The 16,973-nt window shown below is 35.0% G+C and overlaps 2 protein-coding genes and 1 long non-coding RNA gene across 4 annotated transcripts; 1 reads left to right on the top strand and 2 right to left on the bottom strand.

The window, feature by feature from the left end:
• Positions 1-4,484: 4,484 nt before the first annotated feature.
• LOC140982245 (uncharacterized) lies at positions 4,485-5,801 on the bottom strand. The gene is made up of 4 exons (XR_012176222.1): positions 5,686-5,801; positions 5,268-5,373; positions 5,091-5,177; positions 4,485-5,014 (listed from the first exon to the last, which is right to left on the bottom strand). It is a non-coding gene; the product is annotated as an uncharacterized lncRNA (long non-coding RNA).
• Positions 5,802-6,236: 435 nt separating this feature from the next.
• LOC140982754 (uncharacterized) lies at positions 6,237-10,936 on the bottom strand. Of its 2 annotated transcripts, none has more exons than XM_073449434.1 (7): positions 10,008-10,936; positions 9,485-9,540; positions 8,310-8,419; positions 8,030-8,189; positions 7,514-7,606; positions 6,917-7,048; positions 6,237-6,558 (listed from the first exon to the last, which is right to left on the bottom strand). In XM_073449434.1, exons 1-7 carry the CDS (start codon positions 10,711-10,713, stop codon positions 6,481-6,483), a joined length of 1,335 nt encoding a protein of 444 aa, XP_073305535.1. In that variant the 5' UTR covers positions 10,714-10,936; the 3' UTR covers positions 6,237-6,480. The 2 variants fall into 2 exon arrangements, with proteins under 2 accessions (XP_073305535.1, XP_073305536.1); XM_073449435.1 differs by having other exon boundaries at positions 6,237-6,548; positions 10,008-10,934.
• Positions 10,937-13,292: 2,356 nt separating this feature from the next.
• LOC140983185 (uncharacterized) lies at positions 13,293-15,809 on the top strand. Its single transcript, XM_073450120.1, has 2 exons — positions 13,293-14,562; positions 15,263-15,809. The coding sequence occupies exons 1-2, from the start codon at positions 13,367-13,369 to the stop codon at positions 15,495-15,497; spliced, it is 1,431 nt and encodes a 476-aa protein (XP_073306221.1). The 5' UTR covers positions 13,293-13,366; the 3' UTR covers positions 15,498-15,809.
• The last annotated feature ends 1,164 nt before the right edge of the window (positions 15,810-16,973 follow it).

The following is a 16,973-nucleotide window of genomic DNA, read 5'->3' as shown; positions in this document are numbered from 1 at the left end:
CTTACATAGCATGATTATTTAATTACTAATTTACTTTATATTTTGTAACTCTGTTAGTTGCTTATGTGATCATCATGCTTAGTTTATGAATTATTTTTAAAATTTGAAATTTCTAATTTAATGTAGGGAAACATATTTTGTTTTTATTTGATGAAAACCCGATGTAAGCGAGAATTGAGAGGATGTTCATGCGCAAGTTAATAAATATAGTGGGGCTTCTCACCTACTAGAGTAGAGAAGATGCATTGAAATCATTTGATGTATTATATGTATAAATATGTATAACGCAATTTTTCTGCATAAACAATTTCATAAAAATCATAAAATCATATTTTCATACTTGTTATGCATAATTGTAACCGTAAATAATTTTTCGTAGAGTTCAGTTCAATGCAAGTGGCACATACACATAAATCGTTTGATCAAACTAAACCATAGTACTGGGCTGACATAAATCACCATGGCCTTTGGACTAGATGTCCACTCCCTAACATACATAATTCCTCCGAAGAGGTTGGAGAGGTCCCCGGACACGTTCTCCGGCTTCCAAACCCGTAACATAATTTGACCACAAGACAAATCACATAGTTCAAAAATAATTATTTTCCACGTGGTACATATTTACGAACATTGTGGACTTCGTTGGAACACCCTGGATATGTTGCCACAACCTCATAAAGTAACCAAACAAACATAGTCCCAAAGATGCACTCGGACGCGTACGACTCCCGGATTAAATAAAATAGCTTACGATTTACCAAACGACTCGGGACTCGAACCATACGTAGCCAACACCCTAACCTACTGTCCAAGATCCTAAACTATCCCCGAAACATATTCGAACCACTTAAAATGTGAACAACAGCCAATCCAAGACAGCCCATGAGATGCACTATGACCCGAATACGCATTTCACGACTTCACACCTAAACCAACGCGAACCAGACCTGAACCAGACCGTAGACTCGACCCTTAGACATTCCATGAGACCCTGTTCCAACCCTTTCCAGCTCAGACCCGCAGCCCAAGCCTCCAACAAGCCAAAACCGTGACAGCTCCTTCATGAGACCCCATCTGCGCAGCTTTCACGTTTCTGTTCCAGCCGTCTTCCCTAACCAACCAGGCCAACCTAACTAGGCTCATCCTAGGACCCTTAGAAACTGTCTAAACCAGAGTCAAGAGCCCCAACCCAGCCCCTGAATGAAACCATAAGCTCGAACCCTACAACACCTACACGCATGCAAAAAGAATCGCACATGCCCTATTCACTTCCAGCGGCTCTGCTGTCCCTCCAGGCCCTTTCTAATCCTTACCAGATCACTAAACCATGTCTAAACACATCCCCTAACCCAGCCATGAGCCCAGCCGAAGTACACACCACAATTTTGGGAAGAAAACATGAGTTACATGCACAAATGTCCAAACTCTTTTTAAAACCGTTTTAATTCATATGCAGTCATATAAACTGTTTCTCGTGCACTTTTATCATCAAATATCAATATATAACATGATCAATGCGTTACAGAAGGGTTTAGACATGGCTTTGCATTTTTAAACGCTCGAACCGTCGAATATCGTTGCGGGGAAGTCGGTGGACGATCAGAGCAACATTTCGGTTATTTTTCTTGCATAAAAGGGACGTGAATCCACCACACTACGTGTGGGTGAGTGATTGGTGATGATAGGACCTAGAAAAATTAAAAATCCTAGGCTCCAAAGCTTGCAAGGTTCACGGCTGTTTTGTGCGTATGGCTTGTGTGTGAAATTGTGTGTGCGTGAGTAAAAGAGACGGGACTTGTGTGCGTGGGTTTTGATGATTATGTGAGTTTGAGGGTTGTTTAGGTAGATTAAAACTCTATTCAATAATTTAAACAAGCATTAGATAATAAAACTCACACCCCTTTAATTTAAAAAGATTAAGTGCCAAATTTAAACAAGATTAGATCTCCTCTTTTTAAAAAAAAAAAATTGTTAAGTAAAATACTAAAAATCCTAATCCAACTTAAATACTAATTAAACAAATTAATTATGGCATAAAAATCATTATAAAATATTGAGGAACATTTTAAACTCTTAAAATTTTATAACTCGCATAATAAATTAAATTAAACTTTAAAATACTAAAATCCGTAAATCATTTGAAATAAATAATTTTCTTGACTTAAAATAAAATATAACATTCAATTTTTGGACCTTAATCGTCTCTGGTCCTCTTTCCCCGATCCGACATCGAATATTAGCATGAAAAGCTAAAACTCGAGAAAAAATTTTTAAATTGTATAAACATGAGCATATGAAGATTTAAAATAATTTAATAATGTATTATGCACCATTTTAAATCATTAATTAATCAAATTAAATTTTATATTTATGCGTGGGGTTTACGTGTACTAGTTTTTGGACACTACATAATTCCAATCAAATCCCATTTCCTACAATTGCAACTCATCCTACACAAGTTGATAAAGAGTAACCCTGTGATGTGAAAGTGTCTCATCAGTCATCAAATGACTAAAAGCAGATGCATCCTTGCAATTTGATAAGTCATATTTACATGTTTTATTGCATCGTTGGAGTCTATATTTGTATAATTTTGTGTGAGTTGAGTCTACAATTTATTCATTTTGTCGTTAATTGCTGCATATGATCACGACTCATCGAGTTTTATGAATGTGCAGGAAATTAGTAGAAAATATGAAAATTTAGCTGAAGATAAAGAAGCAACACAGAAAAGCTCGCGCTAGGACAGTAGTTCCAAATCGCCCCAGTGCGAAAAAGGTAAATTCAAGATTGGGACGAATCACATTGCGTTGGGGCGGGATTGCTCGACTACCCCAGCGCGATAGGTGGAAGAATGAAAGAACGAGATACCATAGCTCGCGCTAACGCGCCGAAGAACTTGACGAAGTGCAGAGACAGAACAACTCGCGCCAGGGCGGGATTTCATGACCGAGCGCAAGTAAAGAAGAAAATTTTCCATAATCAAATCTTTTCCAACTTTGAAGGATTTTTCGAGGCTTAATAGGGTTAAATACTAAAGCAAACACAATGGCAGCCAATTCAAGATCATGAATCGGATAACGAATCTCATGTGGCTTCAACTTTCTCGAAGCATAAGCAATAACATGGCCTCGCTGCATCAAAACACAACCTAATCATATGTGAGAAGCATCACAATATACCACAAAATCACCAGTACCTAACGGAAGAGTCAACACCGGAGCGCTGGTCAATCTCTTCTTCGGTCATTGGATTACACGGATGAGCGCCGAGTCAAACTGATTGGACACCAATTGCATGATGTTGCGAAGAATTGGTGGCTCACGACAAAGAGGGCATTGGAGCATCGAGGTATACCATTACCTGGAACATCTTTAAGACTGAATTTTATCAACAATTCTTTCCAGCATCGTACGGGAAAGACAAGGGTGCAGAGTTTGCCAATTTGGGACAGGGTCAGTGGCATATTCGATATAGAGTACCAAAGTCTGGGAATAAGAACGTACCACCATCTAGCTGTGGAGAGTATGTGAATTGTTGCATTCTTATTCAGCCGGATACGTTATTGGACGAAAAATTAAGGGAGATGTCAGTTTTTATCAGCAGCCAACAAGCACAAGGAAGAGAAAAAAAAAAACAAAGAGTTGAGGAGGTAAGCAAAGAAATTAGGTTTTTTGTGCAGCGTTCTTTTTTTATTATTGGTTTCTTTTAGTATTTCTAGCTTAAACACTTGTGTTTAAATATTGTTTGAGATTTATTATGTCGCTTAGGAGCTAAACTCTTTTATTTGTTGAGATTTAAGAAGATCCTATCCCGAAACTTTGTTTTATATAAGTAATTGTTAGACTTCTGTATTATGCTTGATTGTATTATTGTTTTTCATTTGATTATTGAAGTTTAGCTGATTTTGATAACATTTTATCTTGAATTTATTAGACAACTTACAATTCAAATTTTCGTCTACGCTTTGCTAAAAATTGATTTTTGAAAATAATAATCGTTCGATACAGTCTCTGTGAGACGATATCCGTACTCCGTACTCTATATTATAACTTGACTCGAGCACTTGCGATTTATTTGAGCATAAAAGACTAACATTTTATTTGGAGATTTAAAGCGCAAGAAAAGCTTGATCACAATTCTTCGCCAGCACAACTTGATTTTTGGACACATTACACGATTCCATTTCTTGACCTCTTCTAAGTTCATTTGAAACCTGACCATCAACAAATTTCTTAATTTTTTTAACATTGAAATTATTGGTTTTTCCCTTGCATCTAAAATCATGCTGTTGAAGCATTCACACATGTTATTCACAAAAGTTGAACTCAACCAGTTTTTTGTGCCCAGCTTCGAATGTCTTTATCTGCCAACAAGTGTCTGTATTAATTGGTGACTCAAGAATATCCCATTTACATCTTTGGTTTTTCCGCACACCTCAAAGCCTACTTTTGTCTTCCGATACAATGACTTTCTATCTCAAACTTTGCCTCTTTTCTAGAACTAATTAGCATACCAAGCTTCAAATAGGGATTTTCTGAATCTTCATATGTTAAAAAAAATTTTGGATCTCTCTCTCTTCATAATCAAATGCATTCCCTAACTCATCGCTTTTGGCACAATCATCGTCCCCTTCCTCTCCTTGCATTCTCTCAAACAACTCATTGAAAATATCACTATCAATTATTATATTTTTCTCCTTCTCCTTAAAACTTTCATATCATCAAAATCAAATTCACTATCGTAAGATTCAACATCATCTTCATCATTGGTTCCAACCCTTATTATCGTTTGAACTTCTTTTTGTTTCTCTAAAACACCAGTTGCATCTATCTGTTTATTGAAATAAATCCATCATGTTCAAAATAAATTTCTACTTCAAAGTTTTTGCGGACATGGTTCCTAATTTCAACCATATCAGCATCACTTTCCAATTACCTACCATTGTTCATAGATTTACCGGCTTTGTGCAGATTAAAATCTGCACCTATCTTCTCCATGCATCCTACTTCCTCTACAATCATTACCACAAAGTTCAATCAAACGTATCTTGTCCATATCAACGAAATCAAATTATTCAATACTCCCACCTTTGTACATTTTCCTCATGCTATTGGTTTCCATTGCAACATTGTAATACAATTTAATTGTAACAAGAATAGGTTCTCTCATCCAGCCTAAACACATAAGATATTAAAATAAGTACATGTCATAAACCTCAATAAATTTATCTAGAAATCCATCACCTTAAAAAACATAAACATTACCATAATTTGGGGTGAATTCCATAGAATGTGTACATCGTTTAGCCATATACGATTTCCAGTTTAGCGAATCCAATATCTACTACTAATATGAAATTTCAAAAATTGGCTGAAATGGAAAATTAAAAAATCAGTGAATGTACGATGAGAGCTTTCTCGACTGAAATGGAAAATTGAAAAAAAAAAAAAAGAGCTACAATTATGCTTTTGTATTCAAAGAGCGTGATTTAGTTGAAATGAAGAAATATTTCAAACTTCTGAAACAAATAATGCCAAAACATTCCACATTGAAAAAAAAAAAAAGTTTAGCCTTCAAACTCCAATGCTATGAGCGACAATTATTTCAAAAAATTCTAAAGAAAATCGTTCGTAAAATTTTAATAATTTGCAACAACAAATTAATCAAGTATATCATGCTTACATCGTTGAAAACAGTGTACTTCGAGTTCGCTGTGGTGTCTCCAACCAATCGACCTTCCCTCATCTGATTTAGGAGAATTTGGGGATTAGGGTTGTAATTGTGGAGAGTGAAATGGGAAGAAGACTTGGGGATAAGAAATGGCCCATGCGAGAGGCACATGTTGGGTCAACGTTAATCTTAACGTCAAGGTAATGATAGGGAAGAATTCGGAAACTTGAGGGATTAATTAAACAGTCAACAATGAAGAGAGACTGACACGAGAAATGTGGCAAACTACTATGACGAAAATAGGTCTTATCCCCTACTTGTATATACACGACCACTAAATCGACGTAGTTCACATTAAAATTGCAAACACGATCAAATCTCAAGTTTGTCGAAATTACTTTTTATGAACAACTCATCTGTTTTAATTCAAATTTAGTAATGGTTAGCTACACATCGGGGTTGCCTGGCTTCGGCATTTTGATTGAGACTTTCTTTCTAGGTCAATTGCATCAAATCCATACAGAATTTCCAAATTTGGGTAAACCAACTCATACATGCGTCAATTGCTATTAACTCAAATCTTTTATTCACGTAAAAAGGACAATTAATTTAGTCAATAACATTCGCATCTACTATTATATTTATTTATGTATCATACTGAAAATTATACACTTTTTCATAACCTGTACTTCTCTAAATAAGAATGTTCCCCAAATTGATTTGAAGTTACATCGTGCGTGCTATATTAATCAACAATCATAATGCGGAGACAGAATTTGAGCTACGTGTTTTTCACCTCTACACCTATCAGCAAATTGTATGAAGAAATCTAGAGTTTATGAACGCTGGTTTCCTCATTGATCTTCCACTCCTACCTGTGTCAGCCTCGCAAGAACAACAACGTTCCATTTAAATAATTGTAATGAATCGAGACAGAATAAACCAAATGGAATAAGGAATATATGATTAAACTGTATGGAGTTCACAACTTTCATGCTATAATCTATGCTTCATTTCTTGTGACAACCGAAACTCACGGCAACACAAAAGCGAGAGCAGTCTTCCTCCCACTGTACATGAATATTATAAAATTGCATGCCCATTTTTTTCTACTTCTCCCCAACAGGCGATAGACTCAATGCATTCAGTAGGTTAGGAAGCTTCTATACTCGTGTACAATAGGCAAAGGAAGATTAACATGGACTACAAGGGTTTAGAAGGTCTAAGGCAAGACTGTGCATACCAAACCCAATGCTTCTGCCATGCTTTGATGCATTTCATTGCCACAGATGATACTGAATGAAGTAAAAATCAATTCTCTTTGTTCCACGCTCAAAGACTTTGCAAGGCCTCGGGCAACCATTTCCATCTCGAGCTGCAGAAACAGATATAAAAATATTAAAACCAATAGTACTGAGTTAAGTGAATCGTGGGCTTGCAAGCACATAAATTCCTTGGAGATATGTAAATAATAAATCAGTTTTATTGTCCAGAAAAAATATAAAAAGAGGCAAACAAATCTAAGTATGACGTGGCAGGATGGGGCGATTTTGGGATAAGATATGCATTGACAATTTTGGATGCAGGCGGTTATTGTTCAATTCCTTTATAAGTTAAATGGGTTGACCCCATTTAAACCTAACAGACTATGGGCATTTTTACATGTAAAGTCCATTTAATCTTCCAGTACCAGTACATAAAAAATTGTTATCATGGGCGCGGCGCATTTGGATGAATCGATGGCACAGACACGTATATTATCTTAAAAACTGAGAAGAAAATATTTTGCACCAAGGAAAAAAATGATAGCCAAGAGCAAAAAGGAGTCAGCAGCACTTACCGAACTCTCCCCAGGAGGGAAGATCCGGTGAATGAGACATACTTTGAACAATTCGACCAGTGCTTCAGAATGTTTATTTTGAACTTCTAATGCCTGAGAGAAGATTATTAAAATAAGATATTTAAAGCGAAAAAGTACAATCATTGTTATGTCCTTGGCATGAAGGACACCATCAAACATCTGACCATCAAAAACAACATTTGCCTTCACCAAGGATATTGAGATGTCTTTATTTGTATATTCAAAGTAGTTTAGATGAAAACTTTTTTTTAATATGGGAAATGTATGTACACAATTTTTAATCTTCAAGGAATAAGATGTGTTACGATGTTTGATGGGAGGTATTCTGTAACTTAGAAAATGCCAGACGTAAAATAGCTTTCTCCGAATTTCTAATGTTGGGAAACACCTTAGACCAAAAACATTTGTAAAATGAAAGTTTCGTATATCTTTCAGAGAGATATTGGCGACAAAACCTATGATCATATCTCATGTAGCAAGTACCGAGGAGCATACCCATGCCTGCAGAATTCTAGATCGTGTGTGTGCAGCAACAGCAGCCGACACCATTCTAGCAGCCCGAGTGTTCTCAAGTCCAATGTTATCAGCAAGCCCAGCAATAAAGTCCCTGGCATCCTCACCATTAATGTGAACGGAGGTGGATATATCGGATATGCTACGGTAAAACGAGATCAATTTACTTATTTGCCAAAAGATAAATGACATAAGACGACATAAGAACCTGATATGCATCTTGGCAATTCTACACGGCTGTGCATACTATATTTAAACATACCTTTCACAGTAATTCAAAACAAAGTTGATTGAGGCACGATAGAGAGAATCCCGTGCATTTTCAGTGTCAGTGAAGGTCCTCACTCCATAGGACTTGCATATATGACGTAACTGTGGCGCCCAGGAAAAATGACAAAAATATCACTTAATCGTATTTTACTGGTCAGCTCCAGATGCAAACAAACAGGGTAAAGTTTGTGCAACTTATCCAATATGATCACCACAAGAATGGCAGTCTTCCTCCGTGATATTAACCCCACCAATAGGATATATATCCTCACATTCTCTTTTTGCTTCTTAGTTTAAATGTGGATATCAATGACAACAACTTCTTGTGTTTAACAACATGCAATGCAAAGGTGCTTCCCAGTTGAGGCCCTAAAATCAAGTTCATTATTTTTACCTTCTTTAAAAAAAAAATTGTCCCTGGACAACAGAAACAATTAAGGCTCAGCATATAGTCACTTTAAATTCAAGAATAAACCTTAAGACTGCTTGTGTCCCCTCAACGACATTATTTATACACAATAGTTTCTAAAAACTACTACCAAGATAAGTTCATATTTTAAAAAGATATCCCGTGTTCATAGCGCACATGGTATATTGACATTTGAATTTTGAACATAAATAAAAGACTGAAACAAAATCTCTATCCCTGGTGCTTCATGCTTGAATCATCCAAAAATGTATCTCGCGGTCTTGACTGATCANGAGAGAGAGAGAGAGAGAGAGAGAGAGAGACCGAGAGAGAGAGAGAGAGAGAGAGAGAGCAATGGAAAAGTTCATTGATTGCATTTTTATGATCCCACCGCACCAAAAAACAAATCAGACCAAACACATCAAATGAGCAAATTACAAATCAAAATGTGAAAACATGGTCTTAAGTTCTGGCCACTGCCTTTTCCAATGTTGCTTGTCTATCACATAGTAACTAATTGTCTCATCTAAAAGACAGCAGCTAGCGTATAAATATCAGTTTCGACATTTCCTCGGAATTTCTAAATAAATGTATAACACCAATAAGTGCCTCTCAGACTCGGCACCTACTAGAAATTCCATGCCGAAGAAAATACACCACATATTGTTCTTATAAAGATAAAGTGAGAGTTTAAAGATTGAGATAAACTCATGAGCTATCATATTTAAAGGAATGCTAGTTAGAAGGAAAGAGCAAACCTGAACAATGTCATCTGCCAAAATGTCTTGGCCGCTCATTTTGCGGTCCATAATTTCTGGAAATTAAAGTTTAAGATTTGAACTGAGGTCAAAAGATCAGACAACCTTCAAACAGGGGCTAAACTGACTCAAAATCCAAGATCATAAACTAAGATGATGCAGGAACTCACTCACTCACCCTTTATCTTAATTTTCAATTTCAAATTAAGTTAAACCCTTGGATTTCAAATGCAGACTCTTAAGTCTCCAAAACACAGGAACAAAACAAAAATACCACAGGATAGTTTCACTGCCTGAAAAAAAAAAATTGAACAGCGACCTTTTCCTTCCGTATCAGTGTGCTACCTCAATCCCAGAACAATAACCGCGTTTCTCATGCGCCGGGATGAGATTTCAAAATTAAAATTTAAATGATTTTGGCGTGAGATTCAGGGTGCTATCAAGTCAACTCTAACGATTTCGAAGCACAGACCGGTCTTTCTTTCATATACGCCATAACAGAGACATTAGAAACAGAACCTACCTCGGGTCAATTGATTAGCCATTCTTTGATATTCCTCCGTATTGCTTGTTTCAATGGAACCCGAATTCAAAACCTGAGGCCACCACTGAGGTAACACTTCCTTCCTCCTTCCCCACATCTGTGTCGGTATTCTTTTCTTCTGATTAAAATAATCGGAATTTTCCCCACTCGATGCCGCCGATTTATGTGTTGTCGGCAAAGAGCCCTGACTTTTCCCTACCACCACTTCCCTGCCACCAAGGCTCCGATCTCTCTTGTAGATCAGCCTCTCACCATCATATTTTCGGAGCTTAAATAAAGCTCTGGAAGTAAAAATAATCACGAAACTGGAAAGTAAAATTGCAACAAAAAACTCAACGGTGGACCTCTTGCAAGTGATTACGACCCCCCCTCCATTGCGGTTATCAACGGTGATAACAGTTTTAAGGTCGTCAAAAGATTCGAGGCTGTCATCAAGGAGTTGACCTAGTCGCGTTTGGAATTTTCGGAGGGAAGTAAGAGGAGGTGGTTTTACTTTTATTTGAATGGAATCATCAGAGAGCTTGAAGACTGAGGGAATGGGTGAGGATGTGTGGGTGGGTGAGGGAGAGTACTTGAGAAGGCGGCGACGTTGGTGGCGGCGCAGTACGGCGGAGGTCACTAGAGTACATCGGAAGCGACAAGAGTGCGGGGGATTGAGGTAGAGGGAGCACAGTTGACTAGTCATATGTAAACTTCTTTAAAAAATTACCGAACACCAGAGTTATTTACCCTAAAAAAACATGCTACTAATATTTCATTCTTTATATTTTGTAAACCACAGATTCAGCTCGTTGCTGTTCCGATTAATGGTATTTGTCCTTTGATTGCTGTTCCTACTAACGGATGTGGATGCAGGATTTGACGAGAAGATATTTCAGTTCAGTGTTGTGGCAGAGCTTCGAAATGTCCTGTTTTACTTGTATCATTCGGCGTCCAGGATCGGTGAAAAAGGAGCGGAGACGACGATTCGTTTTGGTTCGGATTCTTGTTTACGTCACAATTTACAATTGTTTGCATTTTCTCCAATTCTATATTGACGTTTTCTCCAATTCTATATTGATGGTCCAAACAGTGACCCTGTCTCTATTGAGTGTATTGGTTATAGACTTTTAATGACTTTTATGGAGTTTAAAAATCTAGAGATATTCAAACTAGACTTTTATATACTCCATAAAAGTTTAGTGGTATTCAATGTAAACTTTTGTAGAATTTTAAAAAGTCATGTGGTATTCAAACTTGACTTTTAAAAACTCTACAAAAGTCTATAGGTATTCAAAATATCAATAGACTTTTAATGACTCTATGGAATTCTATTAAGTACAAGAATTATAGCCTAAGGTACAACAATAAAATGTCAACAAAAGTCTTTGATTCAACCTAAAGATTTGTATGTACATTTAATTGATAAATATCCTAAATTCACATACTCAATAAAAACTTTCATTCTTTTCTCATCTATTTATTTTTCTTTTTATTTGTACTTTTTAAAAACATAATTAAAATTTAAATTTTTTTTATTAATTATTATATAACATTTTATTTTTAATTATTTTATTTAATTTTAGTTAATCTATATCTTAAATTATTGTATAAGCAAATCCATACCGATACTATACCAAAATTTTCGGTATACCAAACCAAAAAAATCTTACATTTTAAAAAAGTTATAATTTATTGTTTTAAAATATTATATATTTTAAAATTTTTGTATATTTTTCCGTTATTTCAGTATATACCAAAATTTTCAAATTGGATATCGTTACCGTACCGAAAAATTCGGTATTGTTACCGTATCGTGCCGAAATCTTCGGTATACTTAAAATTCGGTAAATTCAATATTTTTTTATTATGGTAATCTCGGTATAACGAAAATTCGGTATTTTTTCTCACCCCTAACAGGGCTTGTATTGGCATGTGCTATATTACACAATTTTCTTTGGAAGAAGTCTCAATTTGATTAATTTCAAATTGAACTATATAATGAAGCTCAATTGTCTTCATCAGCACAAGTTTATGAAGGTGACGACTTTGATCAGTTATTTAATACTCAAAAACAACAACGAGCAAATGCTAATGCATGGAGGGATACCATAGCCAATGAAATGTAGAACAATGTTGATCAAATTGTCAGTAATGATTAGATTTTTTTTATAAAAGGCTATTCATTATTTTGAGTGTTCTTTTAATAAAATTTTATTATGAATTTATAAAAATATTGTTCATTAATATGTTGAATTGACATAAAGAATTGAAATTTTGATTTCAATAAATTGGATAGTTCATTTGTCGTTTTTCACAAATTAAATTGATTTAACTTTTAAGTAAGTAAAATTCATTTACATAAATAAATAAAAAAATAATTTAAAATTGAAGAGGTTATCTATGTCCAATAATTATTTTAAAAAAATTAATAAAAAATAAATCTCAATTATAAACTACAAAATTCACATAATTCTATGAAAAAGTATACAAAAGTCTACAAAAATCTTGAAAAAAAGTCTATAAGAGTCTATGAAATTTGTTTTACAATTCTATGAGATTCCATAAAAGTCAATGAAAATCCATCAACTCCACAAAAGTCCATCATTTAAAAAAGGTCATTAAAAGTCTTTGAAAGTATAGAATGAATACACTAAAAGGGGAATAAAAAATATACACTCATTTTAAATTTAATTAAATAAAAAGGATTTTGACTTTTTTAAATCGAAAAAAGGCAGTTGACTGCTGTTAGTTAGGTGAGTTAATTTATTAGGTAATTAATTAGTAAGTTAGCTTTTACTTTTTTTAAAAAAATTATTTTTTAATTGATATATCAGGACCTCCCCGATTTGAGGTTTCATTTATTCCCGTTATTTTTGTGTTCTTCACGATAAAATAATCAAAAATCATTTGAAAATTTGAAGATTCTTAGAGAAGTAAGTATATACTCTAATGTTGTTATTACTCGAATGTTGTTCAGTTTAGTTCTGGTTGTATTTTGTTAGAATTTTTGTTAGTGGAGTTAGTATGACAGTATAACAACGTGTTGATTGTGTGGGTCGCGTAGATGGATGGAGTGTGAGTCAAACATGATAGCGCACATATGGCCTCTAGGTCGAGGTGTGCACACCCTCGACCCACGGGTGGGTCGAGGTGGGTCGACCCACAAACGTGGGTCGAGCTTCAAACATTTGGGTCGAGGTGCACGTCACACTCCACTCGAGCTTTTCATACGTTTTATGTGTGGGTCGAGTGATATGTTGGTTGAGTAGTGTCTAGTGAAACAATTCATTAGCATATTTTTTTAAAATAAATAATATTGTCTATAATTTAATATTCTTATTTATGTTTTGTAGGTTATGCCAACGGTTATTCTCTTTGAGTACAACGGTGAATGGGAAATTAATGAAGATAATATATTTAAATGGCGTTCATGGCCAAGTGGTAAGTGGGCAGCTATTCCTTTGGATTCTGATATTTGTTCAATGGAATATATAAAAAGTGAGATATACAGAATTATGAATCTAGGTGGTACAGAAAAGTTGAAATTAAGTTATCTTCCTGATGTGAAGCATTGCAATATTCGTCCAATTTATATTGAGGATGATAATGATTTGAAAGCATACTTATATTTTGGATGTGCAAAAGAAAGACCAGTACTTCATGTCGAATTTGAACTAAGTGTTGTTTCTCTTGATATTGTTGAAAGTGAAAATATCATGTCACCGGATTTAAATTTGACTCATTTGGATGATGAGTATGTCGATGATGAAATAAATATGTACGATCACTATTTTGATAGAACTTTTGTCTCAAATGACCATTGTACCAGTAATGATGTATTAGAAGATATAAATACATCAACTGAAAATATGCAAGAGAATGATGTGAGAAGTACAGAAAATGATGTGGAGGATATAAATGCGGTACATGTGGATGATAACGATGTTAACATCCACCACATTAGTGTAGCTCATGATACTGAGACTCATGTTCAAGCTGATACATATTCATTTATCGATGGTTCAATCTTATTTATTGGTCAAAGATTTTCAAGCAAGACCGAAGTGAAGAAAGTGTTATCCAAAATTGCTTTGAACTCGTCTTTTGAGTTTGAAACTGTCAAATCTTCTCGAAATATCTATTCGGTTCGTTGTGTGAATAAAGGTTGCAGCTGGAGAATTTGGACTTCAAAACACGAGAACTCAACAGATTTTGTGATTCGTACATACTGCAACACACACAATTGTGACTTGACTGGAATGCGGAAAAGGCATCGACAAGCCAGCTCATCTATCGTTTGTGATATGTTGGTAGAGAACTTTGGAGGACAACAGAAAACACCTCAACCAAAATCTATTATGACAATGATGCGGAATAAGGGGGTTGACATTACCTATTACAAAGCCTTGAAAGGCAAACAACTTGCTCATGATATCTTCAGAGGTGATCCTGAAAGAAGTTTTGATCTTCTACCTTCATATTTGAAAATGGTCGAGAGAGTGAACCCTGGTAGCATAATAGATTTAGTAGTAGATGAGCATAATAGATTCAAGTATTTGTTTTTAGCATATGGCGCATGTGCAAGAGGATATAGATGCATGAGAAAAGTCGTATCTATTGATGGTACATGGTTGAAAGGAAAGTACGACGGTACTTTACTTGTGGCCTCAGCACAAGATGGAGATTTTCATCAATATCCTTTGGCTTGGGCTGTTGTTGATGTAGAATCCATTGCTTCGTGGTGTTGGTTTTTGAGGAAGCTCTTGGAAGTAGTGGTTGATGAGGACGAGTTGGTGATTATCTCAGACAGACATCCGGGCATCATTGCTGCATTTGCCAACGTTTACAAAAATGCACATCATGGTCATTGTATATGGCACTTGTAACAAAATATGAAAATTCGTTGCAAAAAGAAGGGTTGTACCGAAATGTTTATGCGGTTAGCAAAAATTTACAAGCAAATCGACTTTGACTTGGAGTACGAAAAGTTTAAGAAAATATATCCCGATGCTGCAAAGTTTTTGAATGAAAGTGATTCATTGGATCGATGGACTCGAGCATATAGTCCAAGATCTCGGTATAACATTATGACAACTAATGGTGTTGAATCAATAAATGCAAGATTGCGTGAATAAAGACAACTTCCAATCATTGCACTACTAAATTCTTTGCAGACTTTGACGATATCTTGGGTTTCAAGGTATCGAAATGCATCCATCGCATCAACAACAAATTTCACTCCAACTGTTGAGTCGATTCTGCATTAAAGGTTTAATATTGGTCGGGGATATCAAGTTTATGAGCTGGGCCGTCTTGAGTTCGATGTTCGAAGTGCTACAAATAGTGATATTGTGGATTTGGAATCGAAGAGATGTACCTGTAGAAAATTTGATATTGACAAGATTCCATGTTCTCATGCAATTGCAGCGAGTTACTTTTGTGATGTTAATTTTTATTCCTTGTGCTCAGAGTATTATTCTGTTATGATATGGTCTTTAGCATATTCTGAGCCAATTTATCCTGTTCTGAATCAGAACGAGTGGCCACGTGATGATATGTTAGTACTGCCACCTGTTATCAAGAGAAGACGTGGAAGGAAAAAAAACAGATTTCCGTCCGTAGGAGAATTTGGTAGAAGATAGGATTGAATTATATGTAATTTGTTTGAATTTAAAGATAATCGATTTGATTTTATTAATATTTAATGTGTTTGTGGCGAATTTTTAATTTTGTTCAAGGGGTGGTAAGTGGGTCGAGTGGACAAGATTGTAATATGTGCTGTAGATTTTTAAGTTTGGGTCGAGTGGATTAAATATTCTGGGCCGCGTGGGTCGAGTGATAATGTTAAGGGTATTTTTATGGTGGGTCGCGCGGGTGGTAAATTCTTTCAATTTTTGGTCGCGTGGGTCGAGTGATAATGTTAGGGGTTGGTTTAGGGTGGGTCGCATGGGTGGTAAATTGTTTCAATTTTGGGTCGCGTGGGTCGAGTGATAATGTTAGGGGTTCGGTTTAGGGTTTTGTTTAGGGTTTAGGGTTTGGATCGCGTTTGGGTCGAGATGGGTCGAGTGGGTAGGAGATTTTGAGTTTTGATCATTTTATAATATATAATTCACTTTATATATGATTAGAATGTAAATATATATAAAAAATTTATTTGTGTAAACATTTTAATATGAGTTATATATTATAATTCAAGTGTGTTAGTTAAAAAATTCATATCAAGTAGAAGAATATATGTCTTATTCTAACAATGTGGGTTTAATTTATACTCGACTAAAATTCTTGACAAATTTTATAATTCAACTAAAATTCTTAACAAATTTTTTATAATAATAAAACTAAAAAAATTCATTACATATTCACTTTAATTGAATGTATATAGAAGCATATGAACATTAACAAATTTTATAATTTTACTAAATTTCTTAACAAATTTTATAATAATAGAACTAAAATTATTCATAACAAATTTCATTACATATTCACTTTAATAATATAGAAGCATATTATATGAAATTAATGTTTATTGTATATAAATGAGTAGAGGATATTAAGTGCATCTAATTTTATGTTTTATGGGTATGCTTCTAGACCATGAAGCTCGACCCACCAAATTTGAGTCGACTCGACCCAAAATTTGGGTCGAGTGGGTCGAGAGGTGCGCGCGCCCGCCGAGCGCCTCGGGCTCCTGCACGCGTCTCTTCGCGTTTTTTCGTGTCTCTTCGGATTTTTATGGTATTTTTTCATTTCACTGGCATTGTTTGATGATTTCGTGTCCTTTCGGATTTTTTTGTTATTTTTTAGTATTTTTTCATTTACTTGGCATTGTTTGATGATTTCATTTTACATACACATTATATCAAAAACACATTATATCAGTTATATCAAAAAACACATACATCAACTAAAAATCAATATAATGTAACAAAAATAGATTGAGTATATGGATCACATGCATCAACT

This window comes from Primulina huaijiensis, chromosome 8 (genome assembly GCF_012295235.1).
Source record: "Primulina huaijiensis isolate GDHJ02 chromosome 8, ASM1229523v2, whole genome shotgun sequence".
Taxonomy (NCBI): domain Eukaryota; kingdom Viridiplantae; phylum Streptophyta; class Magnoliopsida; order Lamiales; family Gesneriaceae; genus Primulina; species Primulina huaijiensis.
This window is presented reverse-complemented; position numbering and strand designations above follow the sequence as displayed.

Excerpts from the sequence above, each read along its gene's own strand:
- LOC140983185 (XM_073450120.1), top strand. The coding sequence starts at position 13,367 with ATGCCAACGGTTATTCTCTTTGAGTACAACGGTGAATGGGAAATTAAT. Across the intron at positions 14,563-15,262 it reads GATGAGCATAATAGATTCAA|TCGATTCTGCATTAAAGGTT; the intron begins GTATTTGTTTTT and ends CCAACTGTTGAG.
- LOC140982754 (XM_073449434.1), bottom strand. The coding sequence starts at position 10,713 with ATGACTAGTCAACTGTGCTCCCTCTACCTCAATCCCCCGCACTCTTGT. Across the intron at positions 9,541-10,007 it reads GGCTAATCAATTGACCCGAG|AAATTATGGACCGCAAAATG; the intron begins GTAGGTTCTGTT and ends TTTAATTTCCAG. Across the intron at positions 8,190-8,309 it reads GTTTTGAATTACTGTGAAAG|CATATCCGATATATCCACCT; the intron begins GTATGTTTAAAT and ends GTTTTACCGTAG.